Source organism: Vombatus ursinus, unplaced genomic scaffold, assembly GCF_900497805.2.
Source record: "Vombatus ursinus unplaced genomic scaffold, bare-nosed wombat genome assembly UNPS02014798.1, whole genome shotgun sequence".
NCBI classification, from domain to species: Eukaryota; Metazoa; Chordata; class Mammalia; order Diprotodontia; family Vombatidae; genus Vombatus; species Vombatus ursinus.
Genome location: NW_020954576.1, coordinates 57,346,575 through 57,366,477, shown reverse-complemented (window position 1 = coordinate 57,366,477; position 19,903 = coordinate 57,346,575). Strand labels below are relative to the sequence as shown.

Here is a 19,903-nt window from a genome sequence, read left to right as displayed (position 1 = left end):
ATCTTTCACCTTCTCCAAGAATTATTTAAAATTATGTTTACTTCATGAAATCTTCCATGAATAAATACGAAATTATCTTCCTCTGCTCCAAGGCACAAACACTTAACTGTACTTAATGTGAATACCAGTTTGTTCTTGGGCTTGGACCCCTGACTGTACATTAAAACCTGAATTCAAATCCAGCTTTAAAAACTAACTACCCAAGTGACCCTGAGCAAATCCCCTAACCTCTGTTTGTTTCATTTTTCTCATCTGTAAAATGGGGGTAATAATAGCATTTATCTCCGAGGGTTGTTGTGAGGATCAAAAGATAATAATTGTAAAGCACAGTGCCTGGCACATGGTAAGTGCTATATAAATGTATTATTATCATTATAGTGTTACATGTCTTGTTTCATATTTATCTTCTATACACACAAAGAATGATTTAAACATTGAATGTTTAAATTCCTAGAGGGTATTTTATAAGATCATATAATTTACAGCTGGAAAGGACTGTGGTGAATATCTAATCCAACCCCATCATTTTACATGTGAGAAAATTGAGACCTGTAGAGGTTAAGTGATTTTTGGCCAATGTCACATGAATAATAAGAAGCTAAACTTAGATTATCATTTATAAAATAAAATTTTATTCACATTAATATGCTGTCATTTGCAGTTAACTATTATAAGTAGCAGTAATCACAGCGATGTAAAATGCTTCTAAAGCTAGCAAGGCTTAAGCTATATTCTCTGAACACTACAGATTGACTTAATTGACTATCTGCTTGCAGGTGTTGTATGCTTTTAATTTATTTTTTGTGTTTCATTTGTTACTTTCAATAAATTTTAAGCCCTTTTCAGTTTTAATTATTGTGATATCCAAAGCCAGAATAGCAAAATCCTCCTTTTTTCTTCAGTTTCCAAATTTCTTAATTTAAAATTCATCTATGTGCAATTAAAAATGTAATACTTAAAAAATTGCTACTCCTTCTCCCTCTTCCGCTTTCATACTAGTACCTGTAGAAAGAACTACCATTTTTGCTAAGCTAGAATATTATGAAGAATAAAGATGGGATTTTGGCACAATACTTTAGCACCATTGTCAAATGTTAACAAGCCCTATTTTAGGAAAACAGTTTAGTTCTAAGACATTTATTTTCCAGTTTTGCTAAAATAAGTCCACTTTTTCATTTGTTGCTTAGAAAATACTAAACTAGAACAAAAAAAATCATTAGACAACAACTCAGTGGCCAGATTGTGATGGTTGCTGTTTATATAAAAGATAATATCGTTTCAGAAAAAATTCTGCATTGCTCTTTATTTAGAGATCTTACTAATTAGAAATACTGTGTGAAAGAAATTTGAATCTGTTCTTCCTCATTTCTTTAAGGACATTATCTGTCAAAATTTTGCTTGAAGTACTTACTGGTTCATTGGCTTTTGAAGCTGAATAACCTACATCAAACTTGTTGATTTGGGGGAAAGATATAGCAGATAGCCATGGTGTAGTGACCAAAACACTGGATGGGAAGACACATCTGAAGTTTGAATTCCAGTTATGCTGTTCTTGGACAAAATCACTTAATCTTTCTGGACCTCAGTTTCTTCAATCGTAAAATGAGGAGGTTGGACGAGACAGACGATCTCTATGGTTTCTTCCACTTCATATCCTGTAGTACTATGAATTAATGGCAATTTGAACAAAAATATAATTTTCTTTTATGGTGGGGGCTGCATATTTTCTATGAAAATGTAACAACAATGAAATTTTCAGGGTTTGTAGTGGTAGTGACATTCCTAAAAGTTTTTAAAGTTCCTGCCCTGTATTAGTCATGGGCTTGCAGCACAATGTGGATTAAGTAGTCAGAACTCTAGAGCCTAAGGTTGTAAAGTAGTAGTGGGGTTAGGGAACAGATTAAAAACTGTCAGATTTGAGAATAAGGCTATGACTGAAGAGCTGAATTGAGATTAGGGAAGAGGGGCAAAAGTATTTGTGAGGGAGAGTAGACAGAGATGTAAACTAAGTTCTAGAGTGAAGAACATTTAGTAGGGACATCACTGTAGCATTTGATTTTTGTATAAAGAAGAGACATTCCAAATTGGAATGCACTAAACTGAAATCTTGCCATATTTATCTCACAGTGAAAAGGGTAATACTGTTCCTGGATATGATTTTCTGGTGAATTCTGTGTGGCCAGAAATAGTGCATGGTTTAGAAGAGAAACTACCTTCATTATTTAATCCTGGGAATCCAGATTCGTTCCATGAGGTAATTTTTTTTTTTAAATTTTTAAAGTATTTTGATGCTTCTCAGTTCCATTTTGAGGGTCAGGGATTTAAAAAATACCATGTCCTCCATTCCATTTTCTGAGTACTGTGGTTCATTTAAAAAAAAAGAAAGAAAGAAAAGAAAAAATCTTGCTATTATATGATCATGTATCTACTGTAAAATGTGCACTTGCGCAAAAGTTTTTATCCAAGTTTAGATCACTAATACTTTGAAGGAGTAGGAAGTTTTAATTTAACCATTTGTAGTATAACTCAGATAACAAAAGTCATGTATAAGTATAAATTGAGTTCTTTAAATTTTTTTTTAAGAAATTCATTATTTCCTTGAGTATTTTGAATTTTTTGTGGAAGCATTTCATTTTAATATATTTAATGTATTTCAAAAGCCAGGACTTTTTAGAATTGATTTTCAGATTTGGAATTTTGTGAAATGTTATGAGATTAAATTAATAAAGTAAATTATATATTATTTTAGGAACAAAAATATTGCCTTGTTACCTAAGTGTGAATCATTCTCAAGAATCCAAACTGATACTAGGAATTACTCAAAAGGTATTCAAACTAAAATGATAAAAGGCCTGGATCAGTTGCTTAGTATTACAATTTTAGTAATATAATAGTATCCTTAAAAATGAAGAGTCATTTCCTGACTTAGATCATAGAAGTATAGTATCTGAGTAGGAAGGAACTTCAGAAGACTTCTAGTACAACCCATAGCTGAACAAGAATCCCCTCGAATAATGATGATGATAATATTAATAACTGAATTTCTCTGGAACTTAGGGCTTTCAAAGTACTTTACAAATACCCCATTTTATCCTCACAACAAACATGGAAGGTAAATGCTTTTGTTATTATTATTCTCATTTTACAAAAGAAGAAATTGTGGCAGACAGAAGTTAAGTGACATGCCCGGGGCATTCACCTAATAAGTGTCTGAGGCTAGATTTTAATTTAGATCTATCTTCACTCCAGGTCCAGTTCTCTCTCCACAAAACTCCTACCTGCCCACTACAACAAATGGTCATTAAAACATTGCATGAGTTCACATCCAAAAGCATCCCATTCTACTGCATCTACGTATTTCTAATTTTGCCTTTTGGTGTCAAGTATAGAAGTCTAATCCGTCTTTCAGATGAAAGCCCTTCAAGTACTTGAAAGCAGCTATCAGGTCTCTCTCCAAGTCTTATCCTCTTCAAACTAAACACTTCCAGTTCTTTCAACCAGTCTTATGACAGATGGCTCTGCACCATCCTGGTTGCCTTCTCTTGGATACTCTCTAGCTTATCAGTGTCCTTCTTAAAATGTCATTTAGGATTATACTCAGTACTCCAGATGTTGTATGACCAGTGCAGAATTCAGTATTTTATTTTATATAATTTTAAATTTTAAATATTTTTAATTTTAAATTTTAAAATTATATAATTTTATTTTATATAATTTCATTATCCCCTTCCAGGACACTATGCTTCTCTTAATGCCATCTAACGTCACAGTAGCTCTTTTTGGCTGCTATATCACATAGTTTGACTCATTGAGCTTGCACTCTCCTAAAGCCAGCTGACTTTGTCAGATGAATTATTGGCCAGGCATACTTTCCCCATCTTGGTATTAGTAAAGGTTTTTGTTTGTTTGTTTGTTTGTTTGTTTGTTTGTTTGTTTTAACAGTATAACACTTTACCTTTATCCCTTTTAAATTTTATCTGATTACATTTTGTGTCTTAACTCTCTTCTAATGTTAGCTGTTCCTCTTAGCTCTGTGTCATCTGTAAATGTGATAAGCACACCATCTATGCCTTTATCCAAGTCATTGCTAAAAGTGTCAAATGACATAGGGCCAACATCAGATCACTGGGGCATTCTATTATCAGTCACTTTCTAAGCTGACAAAACCATTAATGATAACTCTTTGAGTTCAACCATTCAAACAGCTTCAAATCCATCTGACTGTAGCTTCTAGCTCTCCATATTTTCTACAAGAATAGCACCAGAGACTTTGTCAGATGCTTTGCTAAAAATATACCAAAGTTTAATATTTCTCTGATCTCACTGTCTAGTAGTACTGTCAAAAAAAACATGTGGTTAATTTGGTGTGCCTTATTCTTAATTAGCCATGTGGCCCTTTGTGATCATAAGTTCCTTTTCCCTAACCTTTAATGATATGCTTTAGAATTTTACCAGTTATCAAAGTCAAACTCTTTAGCATATAGTTTTCAGAACCCATCTTTTTCCCTTGTTTGAAAATTACAAATTGCCCTTCTCCAGTCCTAAGGCATCTCTTTCCTTCTTAATGATGTTTCAGAGATCATTGGCAGTGGCTCATCAATCATATCCACCAGTTCTATCAGTACCCTTAGTTCACCTGGGGCTGCTCAGTTGAAACTATAAAGAGCTACTTATTTTATTATTTTAGGTTTCAACTCCCTTGCCATTTTTGTCTTGGTCCTTCTCATTCCAGAGATTATTGTCTTAGAAACAAGGAACAAAATAAAAGTTGAGTAGCTCCTTTTCAGTTATTAGTCATCATGGCATCTACCCTGAGCAGTGGTGATCCTTCCCCTCTTTGGTCCTGTTCTTTTCCCCAATATAGTTTTTAAAAGTCCTTCTTGTTTTCCTTAGTTTCCCTTGGAAGCCTCAAATTTTTTTTCAGATTTATCTGTGTTTTTGTATTCATCCTTTTATTACCTTGATCTTATTTCTATCTCCTATTTGTATCTTTTTTTAAAAAATCTAAGTTAATCAGTAATTTCCATGTGCATTCACCTTAGTCTCTTTTGGCAACTCAGTTGACCTTGTTGGACCTCAATTTCCTTATCTGTAAAAGGAGAGGTTTGAACCAGATGACTTTTTTATATCTCTCCTAGCTCCCATTGCTTCCAGTTCCAATTTTGTGATTCTGTCATCCCTTCAGAACTACTTTCATTAGAATTCTTCCTATTCTTTTTTTGACCACTTTAAAATGTACCTTCCCAAAGTCTACAATATATATCAGATTTTGCCCAACTTTTTCTTTCCTTCTTTATCATTCATTCCAAATTGGAATGGTTACTTTCCTCCAAGGTTCCCATTATTTCTTCCTCTTTCAACCTAATCTTCCTTTTATCGAGAATCAGGCCCAGAAAAGACATTCCTTTTTTTTGTTTCCTCCAACTTTTGAATGATGAAATTCATATTAATTGGTGCCAAGCAGGGAAGGGGAGAGAGACAAAAACCTTTAAGGTGTACAAAACACCTTCCTTACAACAAATTTATAGAAGCTAGGCAATAAAATTATTTTCTTCAGTTTACAGATAAGCAAACTGAAGCTTAGAGGGATTAAGTAACTTTCTCTAGGTAACATAACCTGAAATTTTCATAGCTGGGATTCAGTTGTAGGTCTCTCTTGACTCTAAATCCAATGCCCTTTCTATTATACAGTGCTTCCTCACCCTGAAACTCAGAATAGCTTAAAGTACATGGGTGAAATTACTTTCTTTTATTGCTATTTGACAATGGCCATTTAAGACACCATGCCAGTCTTGCATGGTATTCTATATTATATTTGTAGAGTAATTATCTGAGGGTTTAGCGTCATACTTTTGACTCTTTAGTAACTAGTTCTCCCTCAGATGATCTACAATGATACCTTATTGTGGCTCAGAAATGACCCTGAGTTTTTTTTGGGTTTTTTTTTTTTTGTTTTTTGTTTTTTGTTTTTTGACCCTGAGTTTTTGAGGCTTTTCCAGTAGGGAGTAGTCTGGTAGTAGACTGTGCCTGCTTTCCAAGGCCTTGCCTCACCAAGTATGGAAATTCTGTGATCAGGAGATTGTCCAACTTGTGAAAGATTTTTTGGTCACAGTAATCCATAATGAGCTCCCCAGTTTGACATCAAAATGCTTTTTTTAATATTCATCTAATTTCTGTTTAAAGTAAAGAGTTATATTTCTCTCTAAGGGAGAAAAATGGAGTTTGAGGAAATCTCAGTATAAGAGTTTCCTGCTTTGATTTCTCCTATTCCCATCTCCACCACCAGCCACCTGCATGCTGTTCTCTGGGCACAAGCTGCCAGCAGGAGGAAGTAGCCTGCCCCATTAGAGCCTTGCTGGTCCATGCCTTTCCACCCAATTTTCCTCACACAACAGGCATCTAGAAAGTAGGATGAAAAGATAACAAACCTAAAGCTTTGCTTCTCAAACTTAGCTTTCTTCTACTCAGGGCCAACTGACAGGGAAGGAGCTGCCAGTGAATGTGGGCACTTTCTGTTGCCCATACCATCAAGTAATATTATCAGTCACCCACCCATGTTGGGATGAGTGACTCTCTTTAGGAGTCTCTTTGGGATGAGCATCTCTTTTGGCTTCTTTGAAGCACAGGGTGGGACAAAGAAGTCCTTTCCTCAACTTCCATAAGATTTTGGCCCCATTCCACCTGATCCCTCTTTAGGTACTCACTACAGAAATTTTGAATTAATTTTTGTAGTGCTGGACATTTTGTAACTAATATAGGACCAACTTTAGCATGAGAGGGTAATTAACAACTTCTCCAGGAAGAATACCAACCCAATCTGTGTTCCTGATGTTTCTGCATTTTTCCAATAGGGAACTATGTAACCTCCCACCTAACGGAGTCAAATTTTTACATCTGGCCATCTGAGCCATAACATCTCTCTGGGGATGGCAATTAACTCTTTAAAAATCCTTCTTCAGTATTTTTTGCCTACACAAAACAGTTTCTCCCCTGTCCCTCCTTGTTAGCTCACTTCAGTACTGAAGTTTACGGGATAATCACTAACCTACTTGCCTTTTGGTAGTTTGGCATCTCTGTGGTACAAATGATGCTATTCCATTGAATAATACAGATTTCCTAAAGAGGAATTTAAGGACATATATAACATCTGCATTTAGTCAGAGTAGATAGCAAAAATGTGTCCCACAGTGATAAAATGTATTATATATAAGAACCTAGGATGAGAACAATGACCACAAGAAAGCACAAAAAGCAGGTAATTATAGTTTGTTTTATTGCGATGCTATAGACTATAGTGTGGCTCTAAAATTACATTGTTGAAAGCCAGTCATGAGCTCAGTCCATCTGTTCTTTTCCTTTTTCTAGAATGTTCTCCTGCCTCTGCACCAGTCCAACTCTTTGAACTTCGGCCAATATTTATTAGGCACCCACTGTTTGCAGATTGCTATGCTTAGGTCTGAGAGATTTACTGAGAATGATAATATACTGTTCCTACCTTCAAGGAATTCACAGACTAGTAGGGCAGCATGGTATACACCCAATTATAATACAAAATTGTGCCTTACAATAATTGATCATATTTTACTTCACAATTTATAAAGTATTTAATTCCCAGCTCAGAGATAGGTGGCATAAATATTATTATCCTCATTTTACATACGAGGAAATTGAAGTTTATAGAAGTAAAGTGTCAGAGCCAGGCCCAAGTCCAGTACTCTTTCTACTCCATCATGCTACTGTTCTTGATAAGTGCCTGAGAGAGATACAAAACAACTGCCTGTCAGGGGAAGGGTCGTGAAACCATTTATAAAAAGAAAAGATGACATTCAAACTCAGCTGTAAAGGAAAAGTAGAGTTTCAGTAGATGAGAAAGGGCATTATGGGCTAACAAGCACTGTGAATAGAGACCAGGTTGGAAAAGTGTTGCACAAAGAAAGGAGTAACTCAGAGATAAACTAGAAAGATTGGGAGGTGCCAAACAATAGAAAACTACTTTATTTGATAGGCACTTGGGAAGCTATTGGTGAATTTTGAACCAAGAAGATCAGATCTTGAAGTAGAAGGGAATAAAGGAGGAAAAACTACTTAGGGGAAGATATTGCAATAGTCTAGATAGATTGTAGGGGCAGCTAGGTGGCACAGTGGGTAGAGTGCCAGGTCTGGAGCAGGAAAACTTATCTTCCTGAATTCAAATCCAGCCTCAGACACTTACTAGCTGTGTGACCCTGGACAAGTCATTTTACTTTGCCTCAGTTTCCTCATCTGATAGATGAGCTGCAGAAGGAAACGGCAGACCACTCCAATATCTTTGCCAAGAAAACCCCAAATGAGGTCTTGAAGAGTTGGACACAACTAAAAAATGACTGAACAACAACAAAATATGGAATACAGCAAGGTTCTGTACGCGGACCACGGTAGTGGAAAATAGGAAGAATATTTACTATTGCCTTCTTGTTCCTTGCATTGCATTTGGGTAGAATAAAGTGCTGTCCTTCATGTGTGTAGATGATGCTACTACCCATGTACTTCAGCCTATTTTTCTAATGAAATCACCTTAATCTAGTCTCCTTCAATTTCATTTATGGCCAGTGGCACACATTATGAACAACCGACTTTAAGTATAGTCTTCTGTGTTGAAGAATAAATTGTATTGACCCATGTCAGATCTGAATTATTGCTTTTATGAGTATACTTTACTAATTGCATGTTGGTTGGGGATTGAAACTCAATTTAAAAGATTGTTTTTTTGTTTTTATTACAGAAGTACACCATAAGTATGGATTTTGTCAGAAGATTTGAGCGACAATGTGGATCACAGGCCAGTGTAAAAAGATTAAGATCACATCCTGCCTACCACAGTTTCAATAACAAGTGGAACTTACCTGTTTATTTTCAAATAAGGTCAGTAGTTAAATCCCCCCCCCTTATTTATTTTGAATTTAGATGTTAATCAGGAATCTTGTCTTTAATCAGAGCTGCCTTTATTTGTGGTTATCACTTTTCTCCTTTTAGTGATAAAGTTTACAGTCTGTAAATGATATCATCACTGCCAGAATACTAGATTACACATGAGATAACACATGTTTATCCTACCAGGCAAACACAACATGCATATGAATATCAGATACTTTGCTCGGGGCTAAAGAACAAATATAAAAATGAAACAAGTCCTGCCCTTAAGGAGCTTACATTTTTACTGGGAAGGAAAGACGTACACTGCAAATACATATATATGTAAAATAAATACAAAGTAATTTCAGGAGAGAACTAGAGTATTTAAGAAAGGAAGACCTTTTGGAGAAGGTTGCCCTTGAACTGAACTTTGAAATTAGGTAAGGATTCCAGGAGGCAGAAAGGAGGAGGGGGAGAAAATTTCAGGCACAGCCTGTGCAAAGATACAGAAGCAAGATATGGAATTTCATATAGGAAAAACATCTTACAGGTCAGTTTAGCTGGATTGTTGTGGGGCTGAGAAGGAGTAAGGTGGTATCAGTCTGAAAATATAGGTTGATGCCAGATTTCAAAGAATGCTTACCACCAAACAGAAATGTGTGTTTTATCCTTTAGGCAAATCAGATTCCTGTGAAGCTTCTCAAGCCAGGGAATGATGTGGTCAGACCTATGGAAAAGTGTTGCACAAAGAAAGGAGTAACTCAGAGATATACTAGAAAGATTGGGAGGTGCCAAACAATAGAAAGCTACTTTATTTGATAGTCACTTGGGAAGCTGTTGGTGAATTTTGAACCAAGAAGATCAGATCTTGAAGTAGAAGGGAATAAAGGAGGAAAAACTACTTAGGGGAAGATATTGCAATAGTCTAGATAGATTGTAGGGGCAGCTAGGTGGCTGTGTGTTTTATCTGATATCAGTTTGATAGCTGTGTGGAAGGTGGATTAGAGAAGAGTGAGAACCGGATGCAGGAAAACCAATTAGGAAACTCATGCAATAGTCCCAGCAAGAAGAGGTGATGAAGGCATGAGTCAGATGCAAGAGATGCCATGTTATTTACCAAGCTTTGGCATTTGATTGGTTTGGGAGTTGAAGAAGAGTGAAACGTTGAAAATGAATCTGAGATAGTAAACATAGTTGACTGAAAGATTAGAAACAGTCTCAACAGAAACAGGTAAGTTAGGAACAGTAGGTTTAGAGAGGGAAGATAATAAATTTTGAGCTGCTATTTTGTCTCAATTTTCACTCTATCCTAGATGAAGATCATAGAATCATAGATCTAGAACTTGAAGGGACCTTAGAGGCCATAGATTCTAACTCCTGCCCGCCCCCGCCCTCATTTTACAAATGAAGAAACAGACACAGAAGGAGGTTGAGTGACATTCCCAGGGTCACAGAGTAAATGTCTGAGGAAGGATTTGAACCTAGGGCTGTCTGACTCCCATGTTCACTGCCCTGTTCATTATGCAATGCTGAGATAACTGTTTCTTTCCTATCTTACAGGGATAATGAAAAGATAAATAATGTAGAATGCACAAAGTGCTACCAGACATTTAAAACAGCATATTTCATTTATATTTTTAATTTCTATTTTAAATATAAGATATCAAGTAGAAGGGAACAGCTAGGTGGCACAGTGGATAGAGCACCAAGCTTAGAGTCAGAAAGACTCATCTCTGTGAGTTCAAATATAGCCTCAGACACTCTCTAGCTTTGTGACCCTGGACACATCACTTAAACCTGTTTGCCGCAGTTTACTCATCTGTAAAATTAACTAGAAAAGGACATGGCAAACCACTCTAGTATCTTTGCCAAGAAAACCCCAAATGGAGTCATGAAGAGTTGGACATGACTGAAAAACAACTCAGCAAAAAATCCATTAAAAGATTCAAGCTATTTACTTTTACTGAATTTGATTTCACACTGTAACTTATTACTTCAATGCAAATGAAACTAATTTTGAGAAATTTTGAAGTTTTATTCTGTTCTTCTGCCTGCTTTTCTAACAGGTCTGGAATATAAGACAGTGCATTGGGCAATGAGATATTTTTAGTGTAGCTGGGGTTATGAAACAACTCTAAAGATGTTTGAAATCTGGAAAATTAGGTAAAATCTTACTCATAATATTGAATAAATAGATATTAAGGAAGCATTTACTTGACTTTAGAATCAGAATCTTAGAATTGAAATAGATCTAAGAGGTCATCTAGTCTAGTCTCTTATCAATGATAATAGTACTCTCTGTACTGACCCATTAGGCCTATTTCTTCCTTATTGCTGTTCCTGTTCCAAACATTAAAAAGCCCTATTTTGAATCTTTAGCATTTTTTCCTAAGTCGAATGTCGTTCTAGATAATGCTCTTTATTGTCCAGTTGGCCAGTATTTTAAAGCCCTACTTTTAATTTTGATAATTTAATTATCTTGCTTTCCTTTTTCATCTGTTCTACAAACCAGTGGCACTGAACCACTTTACTAATATAATGGTACTCTTTTTAATAAAAGGGAGAAATTTGGGATGAAAAGACTAATTTATAAGTGCCATTGGAAAAATTATAAATATCATTAGGTAGTAATAATAGTAATTAAGATACACCTAGAAAATTATGTAATTAGATAATTATAGTTTTCATCACATGGTAAAGTTTAACTAATACTTTAGTAGAAATACTTTGAGAATTTTATCTTTTTTAAAGGGCTTTGATATTTTCATTATCTGTGTTAGTATCCTTCTGCCAGGTAGAGAAGAAAAAAAAAATCACAGAAAGAGGAATATGTTAGCAATGAGGAAACTTGCATTATAATTGCCTGTCATGATTGCAAATGTAATTTTATTCTAGATAATTGAATCCCATTTATTAGGGTGAAATGTGTCTTATCAGACACAGAAGTATGTCTTCCCCATTAAGTTGGCCCAGAATGTACGTTTGTCTTTCAGTGAGAGGTCAAGGAGTTATTCATTTGTTTTAAAAATTAATGTATTGAATTGGAAACAGTTGTATCATATGAAAATTGTATGAGGTGAATTTAGGGCACATTGTCCTTTTATTTCATGGGCAAATTTTTAAATATATTAAAGGAATATTCCGTAATATTATGGTGTTGTAAAAGAGAAACAGCAGCCAATCAGACTAAATGCATTCCCTGTCATTTCTGTTTCTGTTATGTTCATTTTCCATTCCTTTCCCTGCACAGCCCCAACCCTAAATCATTCCTTCATAAACCATTTCTTCAAAGCCCTTTCTTCTTATAATAACCTTTCTAAGCCTTGCCTGTTTTAGGCTAGGTAAGGCTCTTTTCAACCCTGGAATATCGAGGATGTGTGCCAGGCTGGGTCAATCTCAATGTGATGTCCTGGCTTCTCTCAGAGCTATTATTGAAACTCTGAATTATTGTTGAACAACAGCACTTTCCTCCAAAAGGCTTTTGCTTTCCCCAAATTCCTGGCTTAATTAAACATTACCTGCACAGCTAAAAATAGTTGGTGGATTTTTCCACTTACCACTATTTATTCAAAATTCACAAAAATTCTTTTTTTGTTACATTTTTCAACACAGTTGTTTATCCATTTAAAATAAATTTCAGGTAGAATGTTGTGGCACATTGCTATTGATTTTTATCATGTTGGATTGTTTATTAATGAAGAGTGACAAAAAGTTGTGCAAACACATAGTCACTGTGCCATATGATATGCATCAGAGTCATTTAAAGTAAACAAAAATTGAAGGCATTTTGTTGAAATTTTTTTGTGTGGAAATATTGATGCCAGTGTTGCACATTTTATGTTGTTGTTTTTTTTCTCCACCCTAAGTGTTCTTTGCAGTTAAATTAGAGGTGTATACTGTCTTTGTATGGTGTCCCTTTCCTCTTAGGATTACTTGAATTAAAATTTAATATCTCTTTCCACCTGGAAATATGATCCAGCAGTCTGATAAGGTAGCCAGAAAAGCTAATGCAATTTGGGGCTTCATTGAGAGGTGTATAATGTGTGTGTGTATAGAGAGAGAAAGAGACAGAGAGAGGGAAGGAGGGAGGGAGGTGGAGCACTAGAGCAAGCATACTTTCATGAATAAGAAGGTGGTGGTCCCTCTTTACACTAGTCATACTCCATCTAGATTATTGTAGTCAGTTTGCACAATTTAAGATTGACGTTAGATAAAGCTAAAGAGTATCCAGAGGAGGCCAACTGCATGGTTAAGGGCCTTGAGTCTGTATCATTAGAAGTGGTTGAAGGAACTGGGAATGTTAAACCTCAAGAAAAGAAGACTCCAGGGAATATGATAGTTATCTTCAAGTATTTGAAGGCCCATCTGGAGGCAGATCAGCTTTGGTGTCTGAAAAAACTTCCCAACAATTAGAGCTGACCAAAATTGTAATAGGCTACCTTGAAAGGTGAGGAAAGTTCTCCATTCCCTAACCCTGAGATGTCTTCTGATAGAGGTTGGATGACTACATCTCAGATGTTTTAGTCGTGATTCTCTCAATTATGAACTGGACTTAGATGGCTGCCAAAGTCCATTCCAGCTCTAAAATTGTGTGATTCTGGTTGCCTTCACTCAGATTAAATTCTAGGACCTTAAGCTTCTGTTTTAGGAGAAAATAAGACAACTTTGTCCCTTTTCCTTAAACTGGTACTATTGAGCACCTGCTGTTTTCAAAGTAATTAATTAAATTGCTTGAGGTCTTAGAGTACAAGTTAATAGTTCATTGCTTGCCTTCAGGGAGTTTACATTTCTTTGGAGTAGATAAAATACACATAAAACAAGCTTTAGCAACTATGGTAATATGATTAATAATAAGAATATAATCCAAAGACCACAATAAAAGAGTTATTTTAAATACTAGTGTGTTCAAAGAAACTATTTTAACACTCTCAGTATGAGATTTTTGATGTATTTGTTTTAAACTAATTTTTAAACTGTATTAAGTACTAATCCCTTAGGTTCTGCCAATCTTCCCTTCCCTAACTTTCCCCCAAGTAGCCCTTGACTTAAAATGTTGAATAGCCCTCCAGCAGGGAGGTTCTGCTCTCCCTCTACATCAGTTTTCAGATGATCAGCTGTGAATAGGATTAAGCTGGGAGCCGGGTTTCTGTTTCTGGCTCGGCTACTGATCGTGTGGCCTGAATAGGTCACTCCACAGTCCTGAGCATCAGCTTCCTCACCAGTAAGATGATGGGATGGAGCTGGGTCTATGAGGCCCCTTTTAACTCTCACATTCTAGGGTCAGGGAGGACAAGAGAAATTCGACTGTTTTTGGCACTACAGATAGATACAGTAGTGAACTGAAAGAATAAAACCTACCAATTTGGATGGAATAATTGGTATGTTAAGTCCCATATGAAGCTTATTTTTCATCTTCATGGAGCTCCATGACCATATAGATACAGTATATGTAATTTAAAGATTAATATGTTTTAATTGCATATTATGACTATGTTATTCTTGTTCTTCATATCAGATTTAGAGAAATAGCAGGAGCCTTAGAAGCAGCACTTATAGATGGGCTGGAAGAAGCTCCAGGTAACTTGCTGATAATATGTAATTGACAAAATGTGGCTGAATGTTAATTGTTAGTTAAGATAAACAAGTCCTCTAGATCTTAATGTCCTTATAATATTTTAAGAGCTGGATACTTAAGACATTCAGGTATTTAAAAAAAAAAATCTGTAGTACTTTAAAAAAAAAACAAAAAACATTGAACTGGCAATGTAGAAGCCAGAAGGGTCCATTTCATTGGTGCTTGTTCATATAGGAGTATTGAAATGATTATCATCTTTAAGTCTAACAGAATTTGTATTCTGAATTTACCACATAAAAATGAGACACCTTAAAGAGTGTGTAAATGTCCATTTTTCATAGAAAAATTATTGGACCATCAGAACTAAGCATGCATGTCAATCAGTCCTCTGTATTGGTCTCTGTCTTCTGGTACAGAAAGAGCCCTTGACTGGTATTCTAAACATGAAACTAATATAGGGTCAGAATAGATATTTTCTTCCCTCAGAAATTGACTGGACCATAGTTGCTCTGCTGGGTTCCCATAGCCAACATGTACCCATTAAAATATTTTAGCACAACTCTGTGACCCCTTATTTGTATATATTATAATCACTTATCAGTGAAGATGTTTTGATTTTACCTCAGAACCACCATATTATTTATTCTCTGAACATTTCTATAGAGTTTCCTTGTGAGAAAACAAAGAAACAAGAAACCATGAGTTCCATTTCTTTGTAACAATACCAGTTTCTGTTTAAGCACAATAACAATTTCAGTGCTAAGGTGAAAAATTAGTGGCAAGCTATTGCTCAGGCCAGAAATGAGGTATTATTTAGCATAGGTTATACACCTAGATGTGCAAGGAACCTCAGAGAACACCTAGTCAGGTAGCATTTAATTTCCATAGCATGAATATGGAGTATGTTAAGGTAAGAGTAAAAGAAATAATTGCAAAGAGGAAATAGAAGTCCCTAAACTTTATTTGATTGATTTGGTGCATACCTTCTTATACCATTATCCTCCACCCCCCCCACCCCCCAAAATTCATTTTTCAATGTTCTAAGTGATTTTAGTGACTGTCAAAATATTCAGTAGGTAGCATTTAAAGAAGGGGGACATTTGGTCATCAACAAACTGGCAAAGACTTTGATTTAATAAATTGCTGTCTGAATATAATGTATTTATTTCCTTTTGGTTGTTTCATTTAGTCAGTAGAGAACTGTGATGAGAAAGACATCTCTAATAGAAGAATTGTCTGCGTTATTAGCTTAGGATCATCTTAATAGTACTGGCAGACTATATAACTATCCATATAACTTGGGAATAAACTGAGTTTCTTCACAGTAATCAAGTAATTTAAAATACCACTTTTTTGGTTCTTAAATAGCATGGAATGAAAAGATTAGTTTGTTACATAAGACTTACAAAAAGTTTATAGATCATAATTGACTTAAGGTGACTGGGATCCCTTAAATGTATGTTTTTTCCCCCCTAGCTGGGAGCTCATTTTGCCTTTTGGCCTCTCATATGGCATGGGTCAGTCTTATGAAGTGTTGGTCAGATCAGATGTTTTTACCATTGCTAGCACACCGTCTGTGGAAACTCACTTTACAGATTTTAGCACGGTACTCCATGTTTGTTAACGAGGTAAGGGCTGGGTGTTTAAGTGTTAATCATCAATGCTGATAAGATCAAAGATAAATATAAGTTAAATATTGTGATGAGATTTAAGCTTGTCTTAAAACTGTTCTTCAAAAAGTTCAAGAGGGCAGATTTCTGTTTTGAAAAGTTACTATTTTTAAAAAACTGTAATGGGCTACCACTTACTTGCTCAAGGCTATACCAGGCCCTTAGTTCTCTATTTAAGTATTGTTTTAAGATTCATGCACTGTCACATTTTCACTGTTTCACGGTTCTTGAAAATCATCATCTACTGAAAGGTTCTTTTTCATTCATAATTTCAAAATTATATAGTTGGATATATTATCTTTTGATACTTTCTTAGTATTATTCTCGAATTAGAAAAAGATGCTCCTTTTATTAAAACTATTTGAGATGAAAATAAATAAAAATAGTTGGTTTCTTTTCCTGTTTTTGTAAAATGTACTAAATTTATTCTTATTTCAAAAAAATAATATCTTTATTAAGTAGTAACATGTTCTGTAATGGTGCATTAGGCTCTGTTAAGTATTCATTCTTCAAATATTAGTGTATTCCTACTCTGTGCTAGGTACTGTGGAAGGTAGAAGCATGAGTGAGATGCAGTTCTTGCCTTAATGGAACCTGGAATGTGTACCTTAAAGTTAGATCCTTTAGCTCAGGCAGAGCTTAAATTCAAAAGAAAGAAAAATGAAAGAAAAGAAAACATAGGAGACTATGTATATCTATATTCATTTTTTTTCCTTAAATGAGTGAAGAACCTGGAAGCCAGCTGGACTAGGATAGGATCCTGTAGAGTCTAGGGTGGTCACCTTCTATGAAAACCCAGGAACTTCTTACATGTCTCGAAAGTCTTAGTGATTTTAATTTTAACCATTATGCTTTCTATGTCCCCGAAATATAGAGGACTGTAGTGCCGCAAAACTTAGTTGAATTTTACCCTCGTTGACTCTAGAATGTTAGAGCTAAAAGGATCCTAATAGATCACTTTCATGCCATCATCTTACCGGCGAGGAAGCTGAGGCTCAGAAATGTCAAGTAAATTGCTCAGGTCTCATTGATAATCAGTAGCAGAGCCAAAAATAAAATCCAGATCTTTTGGCTCCTACCTTAATGCTCTTACTCATTATTTGCTCTTGCCTAACCCTCTTCTCTGTCTAAAACCACATAGAAGTGTTTGAGATTTCCTACATGACATCAGGGACAGAGGAATGATGAGATATGTTTGAAAGGATGTTATGCCTGATAAATCTCACCGATTCTTACTACCTTGAGTCCTCTGCTGCTTCTTCTCTTAGTACATCCCCCTGCTCTGAAAAGCAGATGACACTTTGTCTTGTTGCCATTGTGCTGTTAACAGATTTCTTTTTTGTAACTGTAGCTGTGCAAAGAATACTGTGGTGTTCTTGTTTCTGTTTGTTTCAAGACAGTTTGAGGTTGTTTTTTTTTTTTAATTAGTTCTGAACCTTACTTGATTTCATAGAACTATGTTATGGATCAAAAGTTAGATGCTTGAACGTTGAGGTGGAGAGGGGACCTCTGTAATTTGTTATATGGTTTCAGATTGATCTAAGATTGATCAAGGTGGTGAACAGGAAAATACGAAGATGTTTCTTTCTTGCTAATCTAAAATTGGTTACAAAAGTGAAAAAATAAGTTACAGGGGCTACCTGTCATCATGTGATGCTTGCCCAGCCTATCAGTAGATGTTTACTGAGTACCCATTATGTATCCTTGCATAAGGCTAAGCATAATTTAACATGTTCAACAAGTCATTTTATGGCAGTTAAGAGTGTTTGTCCTGAATGGAATTTTAATCATTAAATTATTTTTCAGTTATTACTCAGGCCTCTCTCCAATGAAAGTGCCAAGGATAATAAAAAATCCTCCATAACTAGTAACAAGGAGTCTTCCTCCATTACCCAAGGAACCAATGAGGACCAAGGAAATGGTGTTTCTGAAACACAAGCAGTAGCTTTCATTTCCAATACGCAGCTTGTATATATGGTTGCAGATCTTGACAAACTTCAGGAACAAGTAGGCATGCATTCCAGTGTTGTTTTTAAATGTCAATATTAATCAATTTGCGTTATAATAGTCACTGTTAAGTTTTGCACAACTGGGCGTGATGGGGCTTATAATATAGAGGTAGAAGGGGTTTGGAGAGATTTGGTTTTTCCTGACCTGCCTGGATGAAAGTCAAAACTATGCAGGACAGATAATAGTTATCCTCTTCTTGAGTAACTCACATTTCTTAATTATTACCAAAAATCATGCGTCTTTCTATGTGTTTGTTTTTGATAGTATATAAAGTGAAGTTTTGAAATATGTATTTACTAGATTCCCACTTCATTTTCATGCTTACTTTATCATAGCAGCTTAATACTAATCTTCTATGGGCATACTCTTTGTGTGTGGTGAATTTTTATTTTGGTTACTTAAGGAAATATTTGCTGGTAACATTTAGTCATCAGCTAAGCTTTATTAACTGTTCAGATCTTAATAGTTTGTATTTTTTTTCCTTTGTGGCATTCATATAACTGCCACAGTTTTGCTTTCATTGTTAAAAAGAGTGTATGTGGTGTGCATGTTCATTAAGCCCTCTGATATACAATTTTATTCTCTGCCCTCTCCCCTCCCACCCAGAAACATAATGTTTTGTGGTATATGAGTGAATAAGATTGTGTTATATGTTAAGAGGATCACAGAATAAAAAAATATTGTTTCCTCTTTTCAAATTCCCATATAACAACCACTAATTACACTTTTTACTACATTTACTGTTAAATACACTTATAAGGAAAACATTAAGAATGTTATTTTCCTCTGATCAAGATTATTAGACATGCCAATTGTAGGTTTATAATATATTAATAATAGTGTAATCATTGTGGAGCTAAAAAATGCACATATTTTTAGAAAGCAGCAGAATGAATACATTATTTATTTGTTTCAGCTTCCAGAACTCTTGGAAATAATCAAGCCCAAACTTGAAGTAATTGGTTTCAAGAACTTTTCCTCTATCTCAGGTAAAAATAAGTCTACTACCTCTTAACAATTCTTTAACCAGTAAATATTTTAAAATGAACTTATGAAAACATAATACTATGTGAACATTTATATTTTTCTCTTCAACTTTTGAAGTAAGTCCTTAACATCTCAAATGCAATATTTTGTTTATTTTGATATCCCATTTAATTCTTTTAATAAAAGTTCTTGTTTTAACTCTGATTTAGAGATTTAGGCTCTTGTGGATATTATAACAGGGTATATAGTATTTAAAATAAAACTTACATTTTATCTTGGAGAGAGGTTTAACTTGAATATTTATACCTCAACAGCAGCCCTTGAGGATTCTCAAATCTCTTTATCCTCCTGCATGCCTTCCCTGAGTAACAGGATCATCCAAGACTTGAGTGAGTCCTGCTTCAGTTTTCTGAAAAGTGCCCTAGAAGTTCCTAGACTTTACCGAAGAACCAATAAGGTCAGTCTCATTAAACAAAAACTATTTTATTTTTCAAAGATATAGCAATTAAGTAATATAACACAGAACCCCAAAGTAGTCCAGTTTGGTTGGAATAGAGTATGTGAGTGGGGAATCATATGAAAAAAGACTGAGAGAGTAGGTTGTCACCAGATTGTTGAAGGCCTCGAATGCCTGGAACATGTAGGTTTATTCAGCAGACAACTGAGACCCACTGATAGTTTTTTGAGTCTACCTATTTGATCAGAGATGTGCATCAGGAAGATTACTCATGTGAGAATGTGAAAATTGGTAAGAAAAGGATAGATTAGA

The 19,903-nt window shown here is 35.1% G+C and overlaps 1 protein-coding gene across 2 annotated transcripts in view; it reads left to right on the top strand.

Annotated features, from left to right (window-relative positions):
- The window catches only part of LOC114050096 (conserved oligomeric Golgi complex subunit 2), a 71,952-nt gene that overhangs the window by 43,902 nt on the left and 8,147 nt on the right, over positions 1 to 19,903 (top strand). For both annotated transcript variants that reach the window (XM_027871649.1, XM_027871650.1), the window contains exons 9-15: positions 2,128 to 2,254; positions 8,762 to 8,901; positions 14,408 to 14,469; positions 15,944 to 16,095; positions 17,944 to 18,144; positions 19,064 to 19,136; positions 19,449 to 19,591. In XM_027871649.1, coding sequence (XP_027727450.1) covers positions 2,128 to 2,254; positions 8,762 to 8,901; positions 14,408 to 14,469; positions 15,944 to 16,095; positions 17,944 to 18,144; positions 19,064 to 19,136; positions 19,449 to 19,591 — 898 coding nt within the window. The remainder of the gene's footprint in view (positions 1 to 2,127; positions 2,255 to 8,761; positions 8,902 to 14,407; positions 14,470 to 15,943; positions 16,096 to 17,943; positions 18,145 to 19,063; positions 19,137 to 19,448; positions 19,592 to 19,903) is intronic.